Here is a 19,864-nt window from a genome sequence, read left to right as displayed (position 1 = left end):
ACTACTGTGCTGTCTGTGTGTTTTTGAGCGGGGCTGGTTGGGGGTAAGGGGGAGTTTTGACGGCTTGGATGGATGCGGTAGGGGGTTTGATTACTCGTAGATATCATGGGGTGGGATATATCGATGCAGCGGATATGATGAACAGGATGTCACATATCGAGGCCCACAAAACTAGACGGGACAAGATCATGGAGATACAGTACAAAAATTACGTTGTTTCGTGAGGTGGGGCCGAGTCTATTCCCCACCGGCCTGTCTGTCTCTACTTGAAATCCAGCGACCCGTGTTTGCTTAGCTGTACACTACATGAGAAGCAAAATGCCACCAGGGTATGGAATTAATTTAGCCATGGGCACGGAAAGCCTGGTAACGCAACGCCGTCCCTATGCTTTCCCTCCTCTCCGCAGCTATGTAATATGGTGGGAAGGTGACACCCCTGTTCGAACTCCCCCTGGTAATCGTCAAATCGCCCGTCGCCTACATGACGATGCACCGTGGACATCTTGTCAATCACCACTTCATCAAGGCGCCGCCGTTGGCATTGATCTCGATAACAGTGTCGTCATAGGCTGGGCCTTACTCTGGAAGTTGAGCTCGCCCTGTTCGCACCAGTCCTTCACGGGCTGCATAGGAGAGTTAGCGAGGCTACAATATATCCAGGCAATACCAATGGGAGGATAAAGGGGGACAAACTAGACAACTCAGGTACTTGCACCATGAGCACTCCTTCTGGTACTTATAGAAGTTGTTAAGGAGCACAATGAACAGCACCAGAATGAGGATCAGCGCCGCAGCGCGAATGAGCCACCACACCCACCACAACGGCTTGCGCGCCTTAAAGAACCCAAGCGGTGCCTTCACAAAGCGCGACACCTCACTAGGTCCAGTCCCGCGCTTGCCAACAGTCTCGTACGGCGGCTCGGCGCCAACCTTGCGGGTCAGGGAGGTGGGGGAGTGAAGAATGCAGATGCCAATGGCGAGGCCCATCAGGAACCCGCCAATGTGGGAGAAGTTGTCCAGTCCGGGGAGGAGTCCGAGAACGAAGGAGATGACGATGTCGAGACAGACGAAAGCAAGATCTCTCCAGGGGTTGGGGCGCTCGGACCACGTGTAGAGGAGCTCAAGGAGCATGAGGGCTATGATGCCAAAGAGGGACCCAGAGGCGCCGGTGGAGGAGATTCCTGAGGCGGCAAAATTACCACCGAGGACGAAGCCGAAGATCCCCGAGGAGAGATACATGAGGGCGAAGCGGATATGGCCGATGGACTGCTCCATCTCTCGGCCAATGGTGACCTGGAGGAGCAAGTTGAAACCGATATGGATGAGTCCCGCGTGCAGGAACATTGGGGTAATGAAGCGGAACCACTGGTTGGGCGCGGCCTGGCCCTTTTCGTAGGCTGGCTCGGGAACACCGCCGAAGCCGCATGCCTGGGAGAGCGTGCAGGCGTTCTCGGCAGCGTCGGGGTTGGTCGACGTGGAGTAGGGGCAGGGCCAGGTAATCTCGGTGGTGTTCTGGATCGCGTCCATGCGGCGCATGCACGGTGTGTAGCGGGTGCCCATGCTGATGAGGACGTATGGGGAGGGGCCGATCATGGGGTTGAACGATGGCTTGACCTGGATGGGAAGACCGGTGAGCTGGCCTGCGTGGGAAATTAGCATACTGTTTAATAGCTATATATCTATTCGAATGGGGAGAACTGGCCAGACTTGACAAGCTCAGCAATGAAGACGGCAACCTGGATGGTGGTAAAGAACCAAACCACCCACGCCGTCCTTACGCCCGGCTCGCCCTTGAACATGCCCAACCCTCTGCGTCTCGGCTTCGGCGGGTCCTCTGGGGGTCCCGCATCGTATATATGGTCTTGCGAGGGATACTGGTGGCGCATTGGTAGGGTCTTTTGCCTCGGTTGGTCTTGTAGGGGTATGAAGTCGTTGGAGGTTCCCGGCGTCGCCTCTCCTTGTCCGTAGTATGGCGAGTTTCCCGCCAGGCTCGGGCTGCTTCCCTTGTTGCTCGCAGGGTATACGTGGTCGTCGAAGGGGCCGACGAAGGGTGAACTCGAGGGTTGTGGTACTATGGGTTGGCCCGGCTGCGGTGAATATGAGGGTAGTCTTGGGAGTTCGCGGTCGTCGTCGTAGCTGTTGTAATAGGGCTGGTTTTGTGCGCCGCCGCTGTGGTATGGCTGTGAGTTGTTGTACGCCATTATGGCCCTGCCTCAGCCTCTAGGGCGACAGCGGCAATGATATAGAGAAGGTGTCGCCTTGATGGCGTATTGGACCCTCTTGTGTCTCTCGATGTGAATCGTTTCGTAAGGGGGGTGGATGGTTCGGATACGTGCGTTGGATAAGCGACAGGCGGCTGTTGATAATAAGAGGGTAAATGAGATAGATTGCAGGTCATGAAGTCGTTCACAAACAAGAACAAAACGGGGTATAAGAGAGAGTGTTGATAATGGGACAAAAATAACAGAACAAGCTGAGAAGAATGAGGCTTGGAAGTGGAGTTGTAGATGGGTCAAAGGTACGGAGCAGGACGACGGTAAGTGTTGCAAGTCTGGGGTGGAGTCGGGGCTTGGTTGGCGCGTCGATCTCACAGTCGCCACTGCAAAGCTGAAACAGGCTGGAAACCCGCCAGGATTCTTCATTGGGAACAGGAAAGAAGGCGCATAGAGATGCAGTAAGATGCTTCTCTCCCCTTCCCTCAGTCTTACTTTACAGATCCTCGGCGCAGTGGAGTCTCTTCACCCTCGCCGCAAGGCCAGCCGTGGCTGCCGCTATTTGATATCAAGTGCTTACGTGCTGTAGTACTCGTGCCGCCCAAAAGTCTGTACAGGGGTCTGTGCAATCCAGCCAATTAGAATACTAGAATAATTAGGAAGTCATATATCAACTTTGGAGGAAATCTACACAAGAAACGCCAAATTACAGTTTGACAAGGTCAAACAGCAGAAAGTATGGCAGTTCAACAGAAGAAATCTCTCTATCAAGTTATGTTCTAGGGTGTAATAAGTTCCGAAATCTCTGTCTCACGCCCGTCACTATCATGGGCTAAGAGCATTGAAGAAAAGCGGCAAAATGTGTTGAAACTTTGGGAGATAAATACATACTAGCAAAAAAAGGCAGATGATGAGATTTTATAGGCAAGAATAGTTAGAACTCTTAAATATGACTATATAGAGACTTTGAACAGAGATATTCAAGAAGAGAAAAGCAAATGGACACGGCCATGAAGACCATTGTTACGATATCAAGTGCACCTTGCAGCTCGAGTGGGGGTTCAGGGGTGTGGGGAGCTTTCCGGGGTTGGAGCGAAGTTTTCAGTTGTGGAGTGAATTCTCAGAACTTCTCTCGCTAAAGAGAATTCACTCCACAACAATGATAAGTCAATATGCTTTTAGCCGATATTTACGTTATCTTGATATCTTTTTCTGTACGGAAGCTTTTTACATACAAAACACAATACATCCGATATCGTGAGATCCTCCTTGAATATCGACTTATGCTAATCTTTTGAATCTTATAGAATGCCTTCAAGAAAGCTCAATTCGATGACAATTGAACAGTGTCGTGCTCTTCGACAATGGACCGTCAACAAAACACCTCGACCTTCCCAAAAAGATTGTATCGCCTGGTTTTTTGAGAAGTACAACATTCAAATTAGTCAATCTACAGTCTCGGAATCCCTTAGCAGCTGATTTATCAACCTTGATGATCTGATTAATACACCAACAATAGGGAAGAGGAACGATATGAATATACGTTGACAGGAGTGGCAAGAACGAATCGATTCAAAAGGAGGTTTTACAACTGCAGAGATCTTACAAGAGAAGGCAAAGCGAATTTGGTCACAACTACCACAATATCAAGGGAAGCCTTCGCCAGAGTTTAGCATTGCTTGGATACAGAAATTTCGACTACGTCACAACATCCGGAATAGAAAGAGGCAAGGAGAAGGGGCATCAGTCAGTGAGACAGCAGAGGACGAGATGAGGGCTATTCAGACAGTGGCTGGGGAGTATTTAGAGGACAACATTTATAACATGGATGAGATGGGTTTATACACTATATAAGTAGATAGTATTTCCTTAGATAGGAGCTTTGTGCTCAACTCAATATAGTATTCTTTACAATACTGTAACGTGTTACTTGGAAAGCCTTTGTGTCTAATCCCCTGCCTCCTCTGTCAAGTCAAACTTACGCAAGAAACCTCTGTGTCTTCTATCATTTAGAAGTCAGCGTTACACTATGATTCATTACATGACATCACTCCTTAGTTACTGGGCTAATACTACACATGACATATCTCTATCAACTAGAGGCCTAGAAACATAAACGATAGCTCCAAAAGCTTCTACAACCCTCTATAATTTATTACATGTCATCACTCCTTAGTTATCCACAAGATTGGTTAAGTTATGACATAATCTGTTTATAGGGGTACTCTGACCTTGGACCTCCTTTCACTTCCTATAGGCTAGGAACCTAGGAGATGGTTCTATGGGATTCTCTTACGTCGACTACAGTTACCAAGCCTGGTTAGTCATGGAAAGTCTTGGAAAATGAGAGAACTACACTCCTTTAGCATAAATAGGATTGCCCTTTCCTTAAGAAAGGGCAAGCAGACAATACAGTAAATCGACTATCACATACTTCCACGTATTTTCCAAGCTTCCAAGCATTGATCTTGTTACTCCTTGTTTCTGAAAAGTCAGTGAGGTGCTAACCTCTGACTTATCCCTGAGTTCTCAGACTCAACATTTGTTACAACTTGTCTAAAACCACTCCACTACATCATACACCTGATTGCTGCGTTGTGGAATAGTCTAAGCTACGACCCTTTGGCTCTTTTTCCTAAGACGTGTGTTGTCTTAGTAAAATCATCCCTTCCTTGGGTGGCTAGATTCTCACATCTGGTGCACCCACCATTACAATCGACTTATCGTATTTTTACTGTATATAGATCGAGCCACTGCTCAAGTGCTCCTCTTCTCTTTCCTTTCTTCTCTAGATTGAGTTTAATTCATAATACCCAACTGGCGCCCTATGCCTTGGTGAACCGTGACAACCATCACAAGAATTTAGGGATATAGAGAGTTGGAGTAGAGGAAGAGTTTTAGAAAGCCAAGAAGTTTCAAAGGGTGGGATTAATTGGTTTTTATACTGTGAAATGGTTTTACTCCCACATCTATTTCCTTATTTTCATAAAATCAAATCATTACATCTAGAAAAACGAATCTGGTTTGTAGATGACAATGTTAGTCTTCATTTAAAGGGTAAAAGAATAAATTACCCTGTAACGTACATGTATAGCGAAAGCGCCAAACAAGCGAAAGCGCCAAAATTATCTACCCTCACGACAAACATTGTGATAAATCTACCACAACATTAGAAATCAATTGAAACTACTCGGAGTCCTCTTCCTCAGAGGTGTCTATTACAATCTGACACGTGCGCGCATTGTGCCCAGTCTCACCACACTTGCCACAGCGACGGGCACGGGTTTCTTCCCTTGGCTTCCGACCACGGCTTGCCCTTATTTCCTGCTCTACCTGCTGCACAACATCCCTCTCATCCTGTAGCTCTTGCGCCCCTTGTTGACTAAGTGATCCTCCTTGCTGTAGTCGTGTTTTCCTAGCTCTCCGGCGCTTGCTTAGTACTTCATTTGCCTGTCGTAGGTTTTGGTTCTCTCCCTTTAGCAGTGCTAATTGATGCATTATTTGCGATGCACCCTTTGTAAACTGGTCAACAGCTGCATAGATTGAGGTTGGAGAGCTATTTTGATGGCGTGAAATCCGAGTTTTAATAAATGTAGACTGTGACATAGCTTCAATTGGGTTGTTTGGTGTCTGAGAAACCCAAGGTTGAGCAGTACCTGGGCGGGAGCTTGGAGGCGTTGGTGTCCTTAACTTAAGATCAAGTGTAGATATCACTCTCTCAGGGTCAAATGGAAGAAGCCCTGCCCCTCGGAACCCGCCTCAAATGTTACTTTCCGTCATTGTAGTGTTAAATGCAGCGTGGAAGGCAGGAAAGAAGTCATCCTTTGTAATATGAGAAATATGAGCCTGCATCATATCTTCAATTTGCCGACCATAGGCCTGCTTTAACGGGCCGAAACAGCCAACATCAAGTGGCTGGAGTAGATGAGAAGAGTGAGCAGGCATACAAAGCGTAATAATGTTGTGTTCCTTGCAGTACTCCTCAAACTCATCTGAGTGGTGGCTCTCATGACCATCAAGGACTAACAAGCGATAACCACCAACACTCCGGGCCTTTGTATGCTTCTCAAAGTGCTGAATCCAATCCATGCCTCTCTCGTTTGTAGTCCAGCCATTTTCAGTAACAGAAATCACCCAATCGCTTGAAAATCCACTATTCTCATACCAAGATGTAAGGTGGTTTTTGCCTGCAACAATGATAAATGGTGGTACTGCCCAACCTTGAGAACTAACGCCTTGGATTACTGTAACCCATTCCCGATTACCAGGCTGTACCTTCTTTGCTTTTGCCCGCCCGTCTGAGCTTGTTACAACCATAGCAGTTGAGATAACGCCCATCATAAACCCAGTCTCATCAAAGTTGTAGATATCTGCTTCATCGATACCATATTTCGCAATTGTGTTATGCACAAGCTCAAACCAGCCATTAATAACTTCTGGATCTTCGCACTTAGCCCTCTGGTAGTCGTATTTGCGCTGAAAGCGTGTCTGGAGCTCTACACGCCGCTTAACAAAGTTTGAAGCCCAACGCGACCCAACGCGTGACGCGTCGCGTGTTGCAAGTAGTCGACTTGCCATATCTTCAACAACAGACAGCCGAGGAGGAAACCCTTTGGCAGCTAGGTCGAGTATATACTGAACAAGGACGGACTCCTCTAGGTTAGTTAATTTCTGTGAGTTGGCTTGGATATCGCGTCGTGAAGGTACACCTTCTAGACGATGACCTAGCTTGCGGTGGTCCACAGAATAGATCCTAGCAGCAACTCGAAGGCGTAACTTTGGGTCGCTTTGCATAGCCTGGATAGCTAGCACTAATTGGCTTTCATCGTTTTTATGGGGCATGTTTTGTTGTTGAGGAATTTAACATTTAGTTGGGGGGTTTGGTCACCGCATCATTTTGGCGCTTTCACTTGTTTGGCGCTTTCTCTATACATGTACGTTATAACAGCGTAAAAGAATAAAGTACCCTGTAGCTAGTAAAAAAGAATAAACTACCGCCCCACACCGCCTGGAAAGTGCTGCAACCGCCAACCTTGCTGTCGCTACCTCGGTGGCCATAGCCACCATCGCCACCACTCCCCAAAACCACCCCATCTCTCTGCCCACGCCCTTCTCCGTAGCCCCCGTAGCCCCCATAGCCCCTCTATGATGCGCATTTGTCCTCAAACATGAGGACGAATGTGTTACGATATCAAGTGCGCCTTGCAGCTCGAGTGGGGGTTCAGGGGTGTGGGGAGCTTTCCGGGGTTGGAGCGAAGTTTTCAGTTGTGGAGTGAATTCTCAGAACTGGTCTCGCTAAAGAGAATTCACTCCACAATAGCTGTATATAGATCGAGCCACTGCTCGAGTGCTCCTCTTCTCTTTCCTTTCTTCTCTAGATTGAGTTTAATTCATAATACCCAACTGGCGCCCTATGCCTTGGTGAACCGTGACATAAAACTCAATCTCTCTTATACCTCTTTTCCTGCTCTTTGAGCTGAACCCTCTTCTAGAATCGAAATCGAAATCCACTCTTTGAAAACCCCAGAACCAGAAACCTTATCCGGAAGTCGATTCCAGGACGATCTCGAGGCAACCCCTCAAAGTTGGCTTTCGACAGTCAGCTCGACACACACACACCACCTTCGCAAGTCAGACCTTTTACAACGCTCCCTCGACAAGGATATAACTGTGAGGGAAGTGCGCTCCTCTCGAGTGGCTCCTACGGCCAACAACTGCACAATAGGGCCTTTGGCAATATGTGTCTGACTTGACGATATAAACCGAAATTGAAATAGCAACTCGCTATGGCTTATACTGCTGAAGAAAAAGCTGCAATGGCAGCTCGAAATGATCCAGAACAAGACCAGGAATCCCTGGCAGAAGGAGCATCAATTCCAAGCTCTGCAAACCAAACCAATGAACTTCATGATCCTAATTTCAAATCCGAAACCTTCCTTCATACTCTGGGCAAAACAGCTCAAGAGAGACATGAATCTATACTTGCAAATCGACATGAAAAGGCTGAATGGAATGTTGAAACCTTTGACGAATTCCAGAAACTATCTGTCGCCAACCAGAAAATGGCATGGACTTTGCACAAGAACATTCTTCGGGACTATTTGGCCCTAGCAGAGGACTCAAATTCGATACTGGCTGAAAAGGATGATGCCATTCTCCAGTTACAGGAACTGATCCAGAGCAACGAGCAACAAATCACAGAGCAACAAACAATTCAGAAATATCTTGAAAAGCAAACCCAACAAGCTCTGAAGAATGAACCAGGACACCACTCTCACAGTCGACTGTCAGCTCGGATTCCAGACCCTCCAATCCTCACAGATGGGATAGAGCCAGCATTTGAAGACTGGGTTGTGAAAATTCACCTCAAGCTCGAAGCCAACATTGATCATTTTCCAACACAGACTTTACAAATGAGCTACATTCAGAGTCGACTGGGAGGACTGGCAGTTCGACATGTCAATCCAAGGCTTCGACCAAACTCTACAAACAAATTGCAGACAGCAGAAGAAATTCTCGAACTTTTGGAAAAAGTCTTCAGTGATCCCGATCGAAGGCACACAGCTCAAACTGAGTATCGAAAGCTGTATCAGAGAAACAACACCTTTGCAGTGTTTTGGGCTGAGTTCCAAAGGCTCACGACAGAGCTTGATTACTCTGAAGAAACTTTGCTGGATGACTTGCGCTTCAAAGTCAACCAATAGATGCAGAAAGCCTTAGTGGCTGAAGTTGGAGCTACTACACTTCACGAGTTTGCAAAGAAATGCATGCTCATCGACCAGAACATTCAGCGGATCAAGGAACAAGAAGACAAAAGGAAGCCAAAGTCATTTTCGAACAACATGGGCCAAACTCAAAATCAGGGCCAGGCACTTCGAACTTCAATCCCTCAACCTACAATGGATTCGAACATGCAAAACAAGACGCAGAAGCTGTATCGACCACCGCATCAAGATCCAGCAAAAGAAATGCTCATGAAACTTGGGAAATGCTTCATATGCCGACAAAATGGACATCGAGCTCGAGACTGTCCCCAGAAGCTCAAAGCTCAAGTGAATGAGGTATCTACAGCTGAGTCTATCATCGATTCGGAAAACGAATAGCCTCTAGACAAGTCATCACTAGAGGCAGTGCAGCCAGAATTGCAGCTTCTTCCTCGAGATCCAGTTTTGATCCGGACACCCCTTTCTTAGCTACTTGTAGAATAGGAAAATACAAAGCTATTGTCCATGCATTGATCGATACTGGTGCCACAGGTGGAAACTTCATTAATGCTGCTGATGCAGAAAGAATATGTGAAATCGAAGGGATAGCCCCAGTCGAACTTGTGAAGCCAAAACAAGTTGAAGGATTCAATGGAGAGGCTGCCCCTGCTATCACACATGCTATATATCCTCGACTACAAGTGGGAGAGCATGTGGAAAGCCTATGTCCATTATTCATCACTTCGCTGGGAAAACATTCCATCATTCTCGGGAAAGCTTGGATGAAGCAACATGGAGTTGTTCTCGATATGATCAATGATCAAGTCCTCTTCACTGGAGATTATTGCAACCATTCTATACCAGATCGAGCCCTCGAAACAGAGCCTATATCTAAAAGCGAAAGACAAAGGCCAAAGAAGAAAGCCAAAGCAAAATGCCTCCTCCGGAACCTGCTCCGAAAGTGGAAAAACCAAAACCTTGCACCATAGCAATGATTGGCGCAGCACCATTTCGAATGCTCATGAAGCAAAGAGGAGCTCAAGTCTTTGCTATATCAATGAAGGACATAATCGAGCACAAGAACAAGACCAAAACTGAAGAAATTGACTCTCGACTGATCCTTCCGAAGGAATTTCATGAATTTTTGGATGTTTTTTCAAAAAGGGCAGCAGACAAGCTACCTCCCCATCGACCTTCAGACCATCATATTGAACTCGAAGGTGATGCAAAGCTGGGATATGCACCACTCTGGAATATGTCAAAGGAAGAACTTGATTTGGTCGAAGAATATGTCTTCGAGCACTTGCCAAAAGGGTTCATTGAAGCAAGCAAAGCCCCATACTCTTCACCCATTATGTTTGTGAGAAAGCCAGGTGGTGGTCTTCGATTCTGTGTTGACTACAGGAAGCTAAATGCCATAACGAAAAAGGATCGATATCCCATACCACTCATTGATGAAACGCTGGCCCAAGTCATAGGAGCAAAATATCTCACCAAACTGGACATTCGACATGCCTTCAATCGAATTCGAATGCAGACAGAAGAAGATGAAGACCTCACTACATTCAGAACTCGATTTGGATCCTACAAATACAAGGTCATGCCCTTCGGACTCACAAATGGTCCAGCAACATTCCAGAGGTACATGAATGAAACCCTCATGGATTACCTCAACCAATTCGTCACCGCATACATGGATGACATTCTTATCTACAGTGCTACTCGAGCGGAGCATACAGAGCACATAAGGAAAGTCCTACAGAAGCTTCGAGAAGCTGGACTGCAAGCAGATATCTTAAAATGTGAGTTTTTCGTCCAAGAAACCAAATTCCTAGGACTCATCGTGGGAGTCAATGGCATTCGCATGGACCCTGCAAAGGTTTCTACTATATTGGAATGGCGAACTCCAAAATCGCTCAGAGATATGCAAGCTTTCATTGGATTCTGCAATTTCTATCGAAGGTTCATCCGAAATTACTCCAGCATCATGAGGCCATTGGTGAACCTTACCAGAAAGGATCAGATATTTGAATGGACTCATGCATGCCAAACTGCATTCGAGCTGTTGAAACAAACAGTCACAGAAGCTCCTGTCTTGAGGCATTTCGATAGACACAAGACAGCCTATGTTTAAGCAGATTCCTCAGACTTCATCTCATCAGGAGTCTTGTCACAAAAAGATGATCAAGGGGTTCTACATCCAGTGGCATACTCTCAAAAAAGCTAGCACCTGCAGAATGCAATTACGAGATATATGACAAGGAATTGCTTGCAATCATCAGATGTTTCGAAGCATGGAGACCAGAACTTGAAGGGACAGATTTTCCAGTCCAAGTCTTGTCTGATCACAAAAGCTTGGAATACTTCATATCCACCAAGAAGCTGACAAGAAGACAAGCTCGATGGGCTGAATTCCTCTCTCGATACAACTTCCAGATCATCTATAGGCCTGGGAAGCAAAATGGAAAAGCAGATGCTTTGACTCGAAGGCCTGGTGACAGACCAGAAGGCAATGATGAGGATGATCGACAAAAGCAACAGCTTCAGGTGTTGCTACCACCTTCGAGGCTACATCCAGACATTCAGAAACTCAAAGAACAAGGCCAAACAGCTCAGCTAGCTCCAGTGGAAACTCATATCAGAGAAATGACAATTCTTGAGAAAATCCAAAAGTCTCAACTGGAAGACAAATTCTGCAAGGCTACACTGCAGAAGCTTGAGAATGGTGATTGAACAAGCAAAGAGGTTGCATTGGCTTATTGCGAACTCAAAAACGGCATGCTAGAATATCAAAATCGAGTTTGGGTGCCAGAAACCATTCAGGTGGACTTGTTGAGAGAAGTTCATGAACAACCTTCTATGGGACATCCAGGAGCTGGAAAGATGCTGCGAGTCATGAAACAGCACTATTACTGGCCAAACATGGACAAAACAATAATTCGATATATCAAAAACTGCCATAGTTGTCGAAGATCGAAACCATCTCGAGATTCCTACAATGGACTTCTACAACCAATCCCTATTGACAGTCGACCATGGATGGATATATCAATGGATTTCGTGACAGGATTACCACTCTGTGAAGGGAACAATGCTATCTTGGTTGTTGCATGCAGGTTGATGAAAGAAAGACATTTCATTCCGTGTTTCGCTGGGCAAGAAGGGACTACTGCAGAAGCTACAGCACAGCTCTTACTTCGACATGTATGGAAGCACCATGGTCTACCAAACTCGATAATATCAGACAGAGGTCCTCAGTTCATTGCAGAAGTCTGGAGTTTGCTCTGCAAAATTTGGAAAATTTCGGCCAAACTTTCAACTGCCTTCCACTCAGAAACAGATGGACAGACTGAGCGATTCAATGCAGAGCTCGAACGCTACTTGCGAGCTCATGTGAACTATCTTCAAGACAATTGGGTTTCATACTTGTGCATGGCGGAGTTTGCTGCCAACAGTTTGCCATCAGATGCAACCAAGACAAGTGCATTTTTTGCGAACAAGGGCTATGAACCAAGAATGAGCTTTGATACAGAGCAGCAAGCATATCACGAAGCCAAACAAGAGCACAAGAACATAGCTCAGACCATGGCAAAGGTTTGGGAGTTTCTGCAGGATGAAATCACGCTCTCGCAAGCAAAAATGGAACATTTCGCAAACAAGAAAAGGAAACCTGCACCACGCTATCAAGTGGGAGACAGAGTATGGCTTTCAACTCGAAATATAAAGACACAGAGGCCATCAAAGAAGCTAGACCACAAGCAAGTGGGACCTTTTGAAATTCTAGAGCGAATTGGGCAAGTTGCATATCGGCTCAAACTTCCAAACAGCATGAAGATTCATCCAGTATTTCATGCCAATCTATTAAGACTTGACTCGAATGATGCAATCGAAGGGCAGCAACAGGAGCCAGAGCCTCCAGTCATTGTCAATGGCGAAGAGGAGTGGGAAGTGGACGAAATCCTCGACTCAAAAGTTATTCGAAAGAAGCTTTTCTACAAGGCAGCTTGGAAGAACTATCCACCGGATGAGACATGGTATACTGCAGAGAGCTTTGAAAATTCTCCAGAAGTTACCCAAGCATATCACAGAAAATACCCTCAGAAACCAAAATGAGAGCTGGAGACAATTGTTTTTTTTTTTGAAAATGGGATTTCTTGATCAGGAGATCAACTCTGGAGTAGGGGGGGGGTAGTGTTACAATATCAAGTGCGCCTTGCAGCTCGAGTGGGGGTTCAGGGGTGTGGGGAGCTTTCCGGGGTTGGAGCGAAGTTTTCAGTTGTGGAGTGAATTCTCAGAACTGGTCTCGCTAAAGAGAATTCACTCCACAATAGCTGTATATAGATCGAGCCACTGCTCGAGTGCTCCTCTTCTCTTTCCTTTCTTCTCTAGATTGAGTTTAATTCATAATACCCAACTGGCGCCCTATGCCTTGGTGAACCGTGACAGAATGCACGTCCGGCTGTTATGGCCGTCCTCGCCACAGGTTCCACACCTACGGCGCTCATTTTCGCCAGGGAGGTGCAGAGGCAGCAGTGCCTCAATGCCCTCTTGCGTCGCTCCACGGCGGGCACGGGATTTTTCCAGCCGAATCCTCTCTTTCTTAGGCCTCCCGCGGGGGACCCTTGTCATTGCTGGGCTGCAGACATCGTGCTGCTAAGCCTAGTATGCTCACTGGCGGCAGCGGTGTATGATAGGTTGCTCTCCACGTCGCTGTGGAGAGCACCTCAGGCATATAGTCGGCAACAGATAACTGTTGCCGATATATGACAGAGAGGGCGTGCCCACAAGGCACGCTATTGCTTTGAAAACGGTGGCATTCGCAAGAGCGCGCCACTACGTCAACAAGGATAATCCGCCCATCGGCCTCCATCACCCTCCCAGCAAGAGGCGTGGACAACTGGGTCGTATGGCCCATTGCCCATCGCTTTCCAGTTAACAAGAGGCCTGTTGCCAACTGGTCCAAAGCCGGTAGTGTTAGATATCACTTAGAGCGGCAGCGAGCCGCTCTAAGTGCTGCTCCATAGCTCGATGCCAGAGGGAGTCTAGAAGCTCTATTGTTGGGAGCTCTCGCTCCAGCTTTAGTCCTCCATTTAAGGACTCAACAATGTTGCTTGCATCATGGCCATATCTGCGGCCTACGAACAAAGCTTCAACCCAGCACTCTGGGTGGTGGTCACGGCACCATTGGGCGGCAGAGGGCTTCACCTCTGCCATCTTACTTAATGCTCACTCATATGCATCGCACGTTTTCGCACGGGCGACGCTCCAAAAATGTGGTGCAAGGCCCTTTCCATGGGCCGTGCAAAAGTTCTCTTTTAAGTGGTGGCAGCACCATGCAACCGCCACATGAGGACCGAGAACCCTCTCAGCCTCAAGAAGGCCCTTGTCTCTATCAGAGACAAAGGTTGATGGCTCCGTTGTGATCTCAACAAGAACACGACGGAGATGGCGAAAGAACCACTCCCATGAGGAGCGGTTCTCAGATTCCACCACCGCCCATGCTAGGAGGACGTTGTGGCCATTGGCATCAATGCCAACAGCAAGGGAGTAATGTCTGGACGAACTTTCCTTTTAGGAAAGTTCCGTCAACACTGACAAAGCGGTGGCAAAGCCGGAACGTCTCAGAGGCAATCGGAGGGGCCACGAAGATCCTTGTGAACCGCTCTGTACGTAGATCTATAACAAGATCTATGTACGCTCCTGGACATGCGTCTAGGAGCCTCCTCTCATAGGCAGGGAGAAGCTCAAAGCTCTCCCTATGACGTTGAATGTCGTCGCCTAAAGCACGAAGCCGTGCTTCCTGGGCGACCTTATATGAGATATGCTCTGCGAATTGCACGCGGAGCATATCTATGATCTGCTTAGGCTTCGTGGCCCGAGCAACCCTCATATGACAGGCAATAGCTCCATCGAGCCATTCCCGTCGCGAGGATGAGCGATGGGTGCTCAATGGAGCACCCATGCATATGTGCTCCGTCTCTTGAATTGAGAGACGGCACATACCTTCAGCAGGAGAGGTGCCGTTGCACCTCCAAGTGCAACCAGTTGTCCCCTTCGCTGCGCATACGTATGTGCTAGAGTGGGCCTCTTTCCGCACGATGCGAAAGGAGAACTTCTCCTTCACGGCCCAGTCGTGGAGGGCGAACTCGAGGTCCTCAAACGACGAGTACTCAGTGCCGGCAGTTGGCACGGCCAACAAGTCGATGGCAGCCATTCTCTTGGCTGGCCTCAGCGAAGAGGGCTTTCGTGGCCTCGTCAAAGGAGGGCTTTGAGCCTCGGAAGGGGAGGGCTTTCGGCGACGGCGAGGTCATGACAGCAAGGTCAAGGCTGACCTTACTTTGTAGGGCGGTGAGGGCGGAGTCACGATTACGTAAATTAGACATGGTAAAAACTTCTTTTACCCCTGTTATACAGGGTAATTTATTCTTTTACCCTCATTTAAAAGCACACCGTTTACTTGAAGGTTATATAAAAAGAGAAGGAATTCACAGAGTAGGATTCTGGCCTCCAAACTCTCCTGATTTACATCCTATTGAGAATGCTTTTGATTATCTAAAAGATCAAGTTGATATATACCTTTAAATGGAAGGTAAGCTTGAGAAAGCTCATGCAAGAGTATTTCTTAAGGAAGAATGGGGGAAAATGAATGGGAAAACTGCTCAACTATGTGCATCATTTAGGGATAAGTTAGAGCGATGTATTGCAGTAAATGGAGGGAACAATTTTTGTGGGTAAATTATGTACAATTCAATGTATTTATTTTTGGGGAGTACTTACTACAATTAGTAGCTTAGTAGCCGGTTGCGCCTTCCGCTTTTGCCTCATTTCTCGTACGACAAGTTTTTATTGGCCATACTGTAACATAAAACATACCACTGCAAAGGTGCACAGAGAAAAAAGTAAATAAATCGATAGTCCATCCAGGAACAGGACTACAGAATTGCGGAATGCCCCCGGTTCTATATTTATAACCCATTCACGTGATGTCCTTACTTCATCTAATGGTCACGTGCCACACCTTCTCAAAAAAGCGTAGCGCTCCTGCTTAATTGAATCGCGTCACTCTCGCGTTAGACGCGTTACCTCTCAACATCCCTGGCATGGCCCAAACGTGAAGTGTCAATTCAACACCAACTCAACACCTTCGTTGCTGCCAAACTATGAATTACCCTTCCGTCTGCTGCTCATAATTATCACCAATATACCCCTTACTGCACTTAATCATGGTCGGCGCACTTCTACCCCAGAAGCGGGTATTTGGTGAGGCGTCGAGCGCCCGCCGAAATATCGACTCCTCCCCCGCCTCGATGAAGAAACGCAGGCTCGAAGGCGCAGAGACCCCCATTTCGCGACTTAAGTCTTCACAGAATGGACCGAAGGGCAAGCCCGGCTCCAGCCAACCGAGTCATTTCGAGTCGGAGGTGTTGGAGAAGTTGACTCAGGATATGACAGGATTGAAGAATAAGAATTCAGAGAAGGACCAACAGTGGGACAGGCCGGCCCTGGTCGATTTCAACGCCGAGACGGACAACCTGATCTTTCAGCAAATAGAGGCTGAGGAGGGCACACTACATGGCGGGAAGGCGACAGTGAAGCTGTTTGGCGTCACCGAGGTTCGTGTTCCGAGTACCTCCACGTAGAGTGTGTATGCTAATGATGGCTTATTGCAGACGGGGCATTCAGTGATGTTGCACGTTACAGATTTTCTACATTACCTCTATGTTGCAGCGCCGGTATCGTTCGTGAGGACCGACTGTGAGAACTTCAAAGTCTTCCTCGAAAGCCAAGTAGCACAACACCAACCCGCAATCCACTCGGTGCAGATTGTGATGAGAGAGAACTTATATGGGTTCCAAGGCAATCAGCAGAGCCCCTACCTGAAGATTACGGTTACGGATCCGAAGTTCATCAACAGGATCAGGACAACCATTGAAGGCGGGAATGCGAACTGGAAGGGAATGTGGAAGGGAGCGGACGGTGGGATTTTGACGTTCGACAGCATCCAATATGTGTTGAGGTTCATGGTCGACACGAAAATGGCCGGAATGTCATGGGTGGAGGCTCCTGCTTCAAGTTACAAGATGATCAGTGCCAATGAACGGCAGTCAAATTGTCAAATCGAGGCAGAGATTGGGTACCGGGACCTCATCGCCCACAAACCGGAAGGAGAATGGTCCAAGATGGCCCCGCTGCGCATCCTGTCCTTTGATATCGAGTGTGCTGGCCGCAAAGGTGTCTTCCCAGAGGCAAACCACGATCCCGTCATCCAGATTGCGAACGTTGTCACCAGGTATGGTGAGAAGAAGCCATTCGTCCGGAATGTTTTCTGCCTTGATACCACCAGTCTCATCGTTAATACCCAGATCTTTGAATTTCAGAGGGAAGAGAAGATGCTGATGGCATGGAGAGACTTCCTCGAAATGGTTGATCCTGATATCATCATCGGATACAACATATCCAATTTTGACTTCCCGTACCTACTAGACCGTGCAAAGCATCTTAAGATTGGTGGTTTCGACTACTGGTCTCGTCTTCATAGTATAAAGTCGGTGGCGAAGGAGTCGAACTTTTCGAGCAAACAGATGGGGAACCGAGATACGAAGGCAACAAATACAAACGGACGACTCCAACTGGATTTACTACAACTTGTCCAAAGAGATCACCAGCTGCGAAGTTATACGTTGAATTCTGTATCTGCTCAGTTTCTCGGTGAACAAAAGGAAGATGTTCACCACACCATGATCACGGAACTGTTCAATGGAACCCCTGAATCACGAAGAAGATTGGCAGTGTACTGTCTGAAGGATGCGTACCTACCACAACGACTTTTGGAGAAGCTCTCCTGCCTTGAAAATTATACCGAGATGGCTAGGGTTACTGGTGTCCCGTTCAATTTCCTACTTTCTCGCGGACAACAGGTGAAATTCGTCAGTCAACTCTTCAGGAAAGCGCTCGAACAGAAGTTAGTTATACCGAATCAGCGGACGGAAGCCTCTGGCGAGCAGTACGAAGGAGCGACAGTTATCGAGCCTACGAGAGGGTATTATGACGTACCAATTGCGACCCTTGATTTTGCATCTCTGTATCCTAGTATTATCCAGGCTCATAACCTGTGTTACACCACCTTATTGAACAAGGCCAGCGTTGACAAACTCGGCTTGAAGAAAGACGAAGACTATATTGTTACCCCGAATGGCGATATGTTCTGCACAGCAAAGCAACGGAAAGGTCTTCTGACTCAAATTCTTGACGAATTGCTTACGGCAAGAAAGCAAGCCAAGAGGGAGCTGGCTGTTGAGACGGACCCTTTTAAAAAGGCTGTGCTAAACGGTAGACAGTTGGCGCTGAAGATTAGCGCCAACTCCGTCTATGGGCTGACTGGTGCCACTGTTGGAAAGTTGCCCTGCTTAGAGATTGCAGGTAGCACGACCAGTTACGGACGTCAAATGATTGAGAAGACAAAGGCCGAGGTGGAGGCAAAATACACAATCGCGAATGGCTATGCACACGACGCACAAGTCATCTATGGTGATACTGACTCAGTCATGGTGAAGTTTGGGACAAAAGACTTGGCCGAGTCGATGAAGCTTGGTGAAGAAGCTGCACAATACGTATCATCGAAGTTTATCAAGCCTATCAAGTTGGAGTTCGAAAAGGTCTACTTTCCGTACCTTCTCATCAACAAGAAGAGGTATGCTGGACTGTACTGGACGAACCCGGACAAATATGATAAGATGGACACGAAAGGTATCGAAACCGTCAGGAGAGACAACTGTCGGTTAGTGCAAACCACTATCGAGACCGTACTTCGCATGATTCTCATCGACCAAGATGTCCAGGGCGCCCAAGAGTATGTTCAACATTCCCATGTAATCAGAACTCACTAACAGCCATCCAGCTATGTCAAAGACACTATTTCAGACCTGCTTCAGAATAAAGTCGACATGGCCAAGCTTGTCATCACCAAGGCCCTTGCCAAGGCCGACTACGCCAACAAGCAAGCGCACGTCGAGCTGGCCGAGCGCATGAGGAAGCGCGACGCCGGGTCAGCCCCAACTCTAGGCGATCGAGTGGCATATGTCATCATCAAGGGCGCAGCAGGCGCCAAGAACTTTGAGCGCTCCGAGGACCCGCTTTACGTGCTCGAGCACAATGTCCCCATTGACACGAAGTACTACCTAGACAACCAGCTAGCCAAACCCCTCGGCCGAATCTTCGAGCCCATGCTCGGAGAAACGCGGGCGCGCAGCTTGTTGACGGGGGCGCATACGCGCAGCGTGGCCATTGCGGCGCCTAGTGTGGGCGGACTCATGAAGTTCGCAAAGAAGACGAGTACGTGCATGGGGTGCAAGAAGCCGCTGGTCGGGAAGGAGGAGAGCGGCAACGCGGTGTGCAAGAACTGCGCGCCGCGCATGGGCGAGCTGTACACGAAGACGCTGACGAAGGTGAGCGATCTTGAAGTGCGGTTCGGCAGGCTGTGGACGCAATGCCAGCGGTGCCAAGAGAGCATGCACTGCGAGGTTATTTGCAGTAGTAAGGATTGTCCCATCTTTTACATGCGCATGAAGGCGAAGAAGGATGTGGAGGATGCGGGGAAGGAGTTGGCGCGGTTTGATAAGGATGCTGCGGCCTGGTAAGAGGAATACGTGCATTATTTTTTGGGATTGGGCACTGTATGCATATTGAAGAGATGGAGAGGGAGTTACTAGTGCGGGTGATACAGTGTTATCTAGATAATATATCTCTGGCGCCAATACTCGGTGTTCCACCCACTCGCTTTGCTCGTAGGTGGCGACAGCGATCTGTGCACGCGACAGCGATATGTGCAACACACAAAATGAAAGAAATAAGCCTCATATAGCAACTATGCAACTATATAATTAAATAATAAAATCAATAGAGCTACTATCACTATCTCCACTACTACTGTCGCTACTAATCTCAATG

At 47.6% G+C, this 19,864-nt stretch overlaps 2 protein-coding genes across 2 annotated transcripts; one reads left to right on the top strand and one right to left on the bottom strand.

Moving 5' to 3' along the window:
- Window positions 1-18: 18 nt before the first annotated feature.
- VC83_05699 (uncharacterized protein) lies at window positions 19-3,152 on the bottom strand. Its single transcript, XM_024469314.1, has 3 exons — window positions 1,703-3,152; window positions 694-1,640; window positions 19-623 (listed from the first exon to the last, which is right to left on the bottom strand). The coding sequence occupies exons 1-3, from the start codon at window positions 2,199-2,201 to the stop codon at window positions 522-524; spliced, it is 1,548 nt and encodes a 515-aa protein (XP_024322966.1). The 5' UTR covers window positions 2,202-3,152; the 3' UTR covers window positions 19-521.
- A 12,856-nt stretch (window positions 3,153-16,008) lies between these two features.
- On the top strand, window positions 16,009-19,824 carry POL3 (DNA-directed DNA polymerase delta). The gene is made up of 3 exons (XM_024469313.1): window positions 16,009-16,530; window positions 16,588-18,767; window positions 18,816-19,824. Exons 1-3 carry the CDS (start codon window positions 16,141-16,143, stop codon window positions 19,552-19,554), a joined length of 3,309 nt encoding a protein of 1,102 aa, XP_024322967.1. The 5' UTR covers window positions 16,009-16,140; the 3' UTR covers window positions 19,555-19,824.
- Window positions 19,825-19,864: the final 40 nt, after the last annotated feature.

Source organism: Pseudogymnoascus destructans, assembly GCF_001641265.1.
Source record: "Pseudogymnoascus destructans isolate 20631-21 unplaced genomic scaffold scaffold_14, whole genome shotgun sequence".
NCBI lineage: Eukaryota > Fungi > Ascomycota > Leotiomycetes > Thelebolales > Thelebolaceae > Pseudogymnoascus > Pseudogymnoascus destructans.
Note: the sequence above shows the minus strand (reverse complement) of the source record. Positions and strands in the feature narration are given on the sequence as shown.

Coding starts and splice junctions, on each gene's coding strand:
- VC83_05699 (XM_024469314.1), bottom strand. CDS start 2,201: ATGGCGTACAACAACTCACAGCCATACCACAGCGGCGGCGCACAAAAC. Junction 1,641..1,702: donor TGCTGAGCTTGTCAAGTCTG/GCCAGTTCTCCC, acceptor TTTCCCACGCAG/GCCAGCTCACCGGTCTTCCC. Junction 624..693: donor GCAAGTACCTGAGTTGTCTA/GTTTGTCCCCCT, acceptor TCTCCTATGCAG/CCCGTGAAGGACTGGTGCGA.
- POL3 (XM_024469313.1), top strand. CDS start 16,141: ATGGTCGGCGCACTTCTACCCCAGAAGCGGGTATTTGGTGAGGCGTCG. Junction 16,531..16,587: donor AGCTGTTTGGCGTCACCGAG/GTTCGTGTTCCG, acceptor GGCTTATTGCAG/ACGGGGCATTCAGTGATGTT. Junction 18,768..18,815: donor GATGTCCAGGGCGCCCAAGA/GTATGTTCAACA, acceptor ACAGCCATCCAG/CTATGTCAAAGACACTATTT.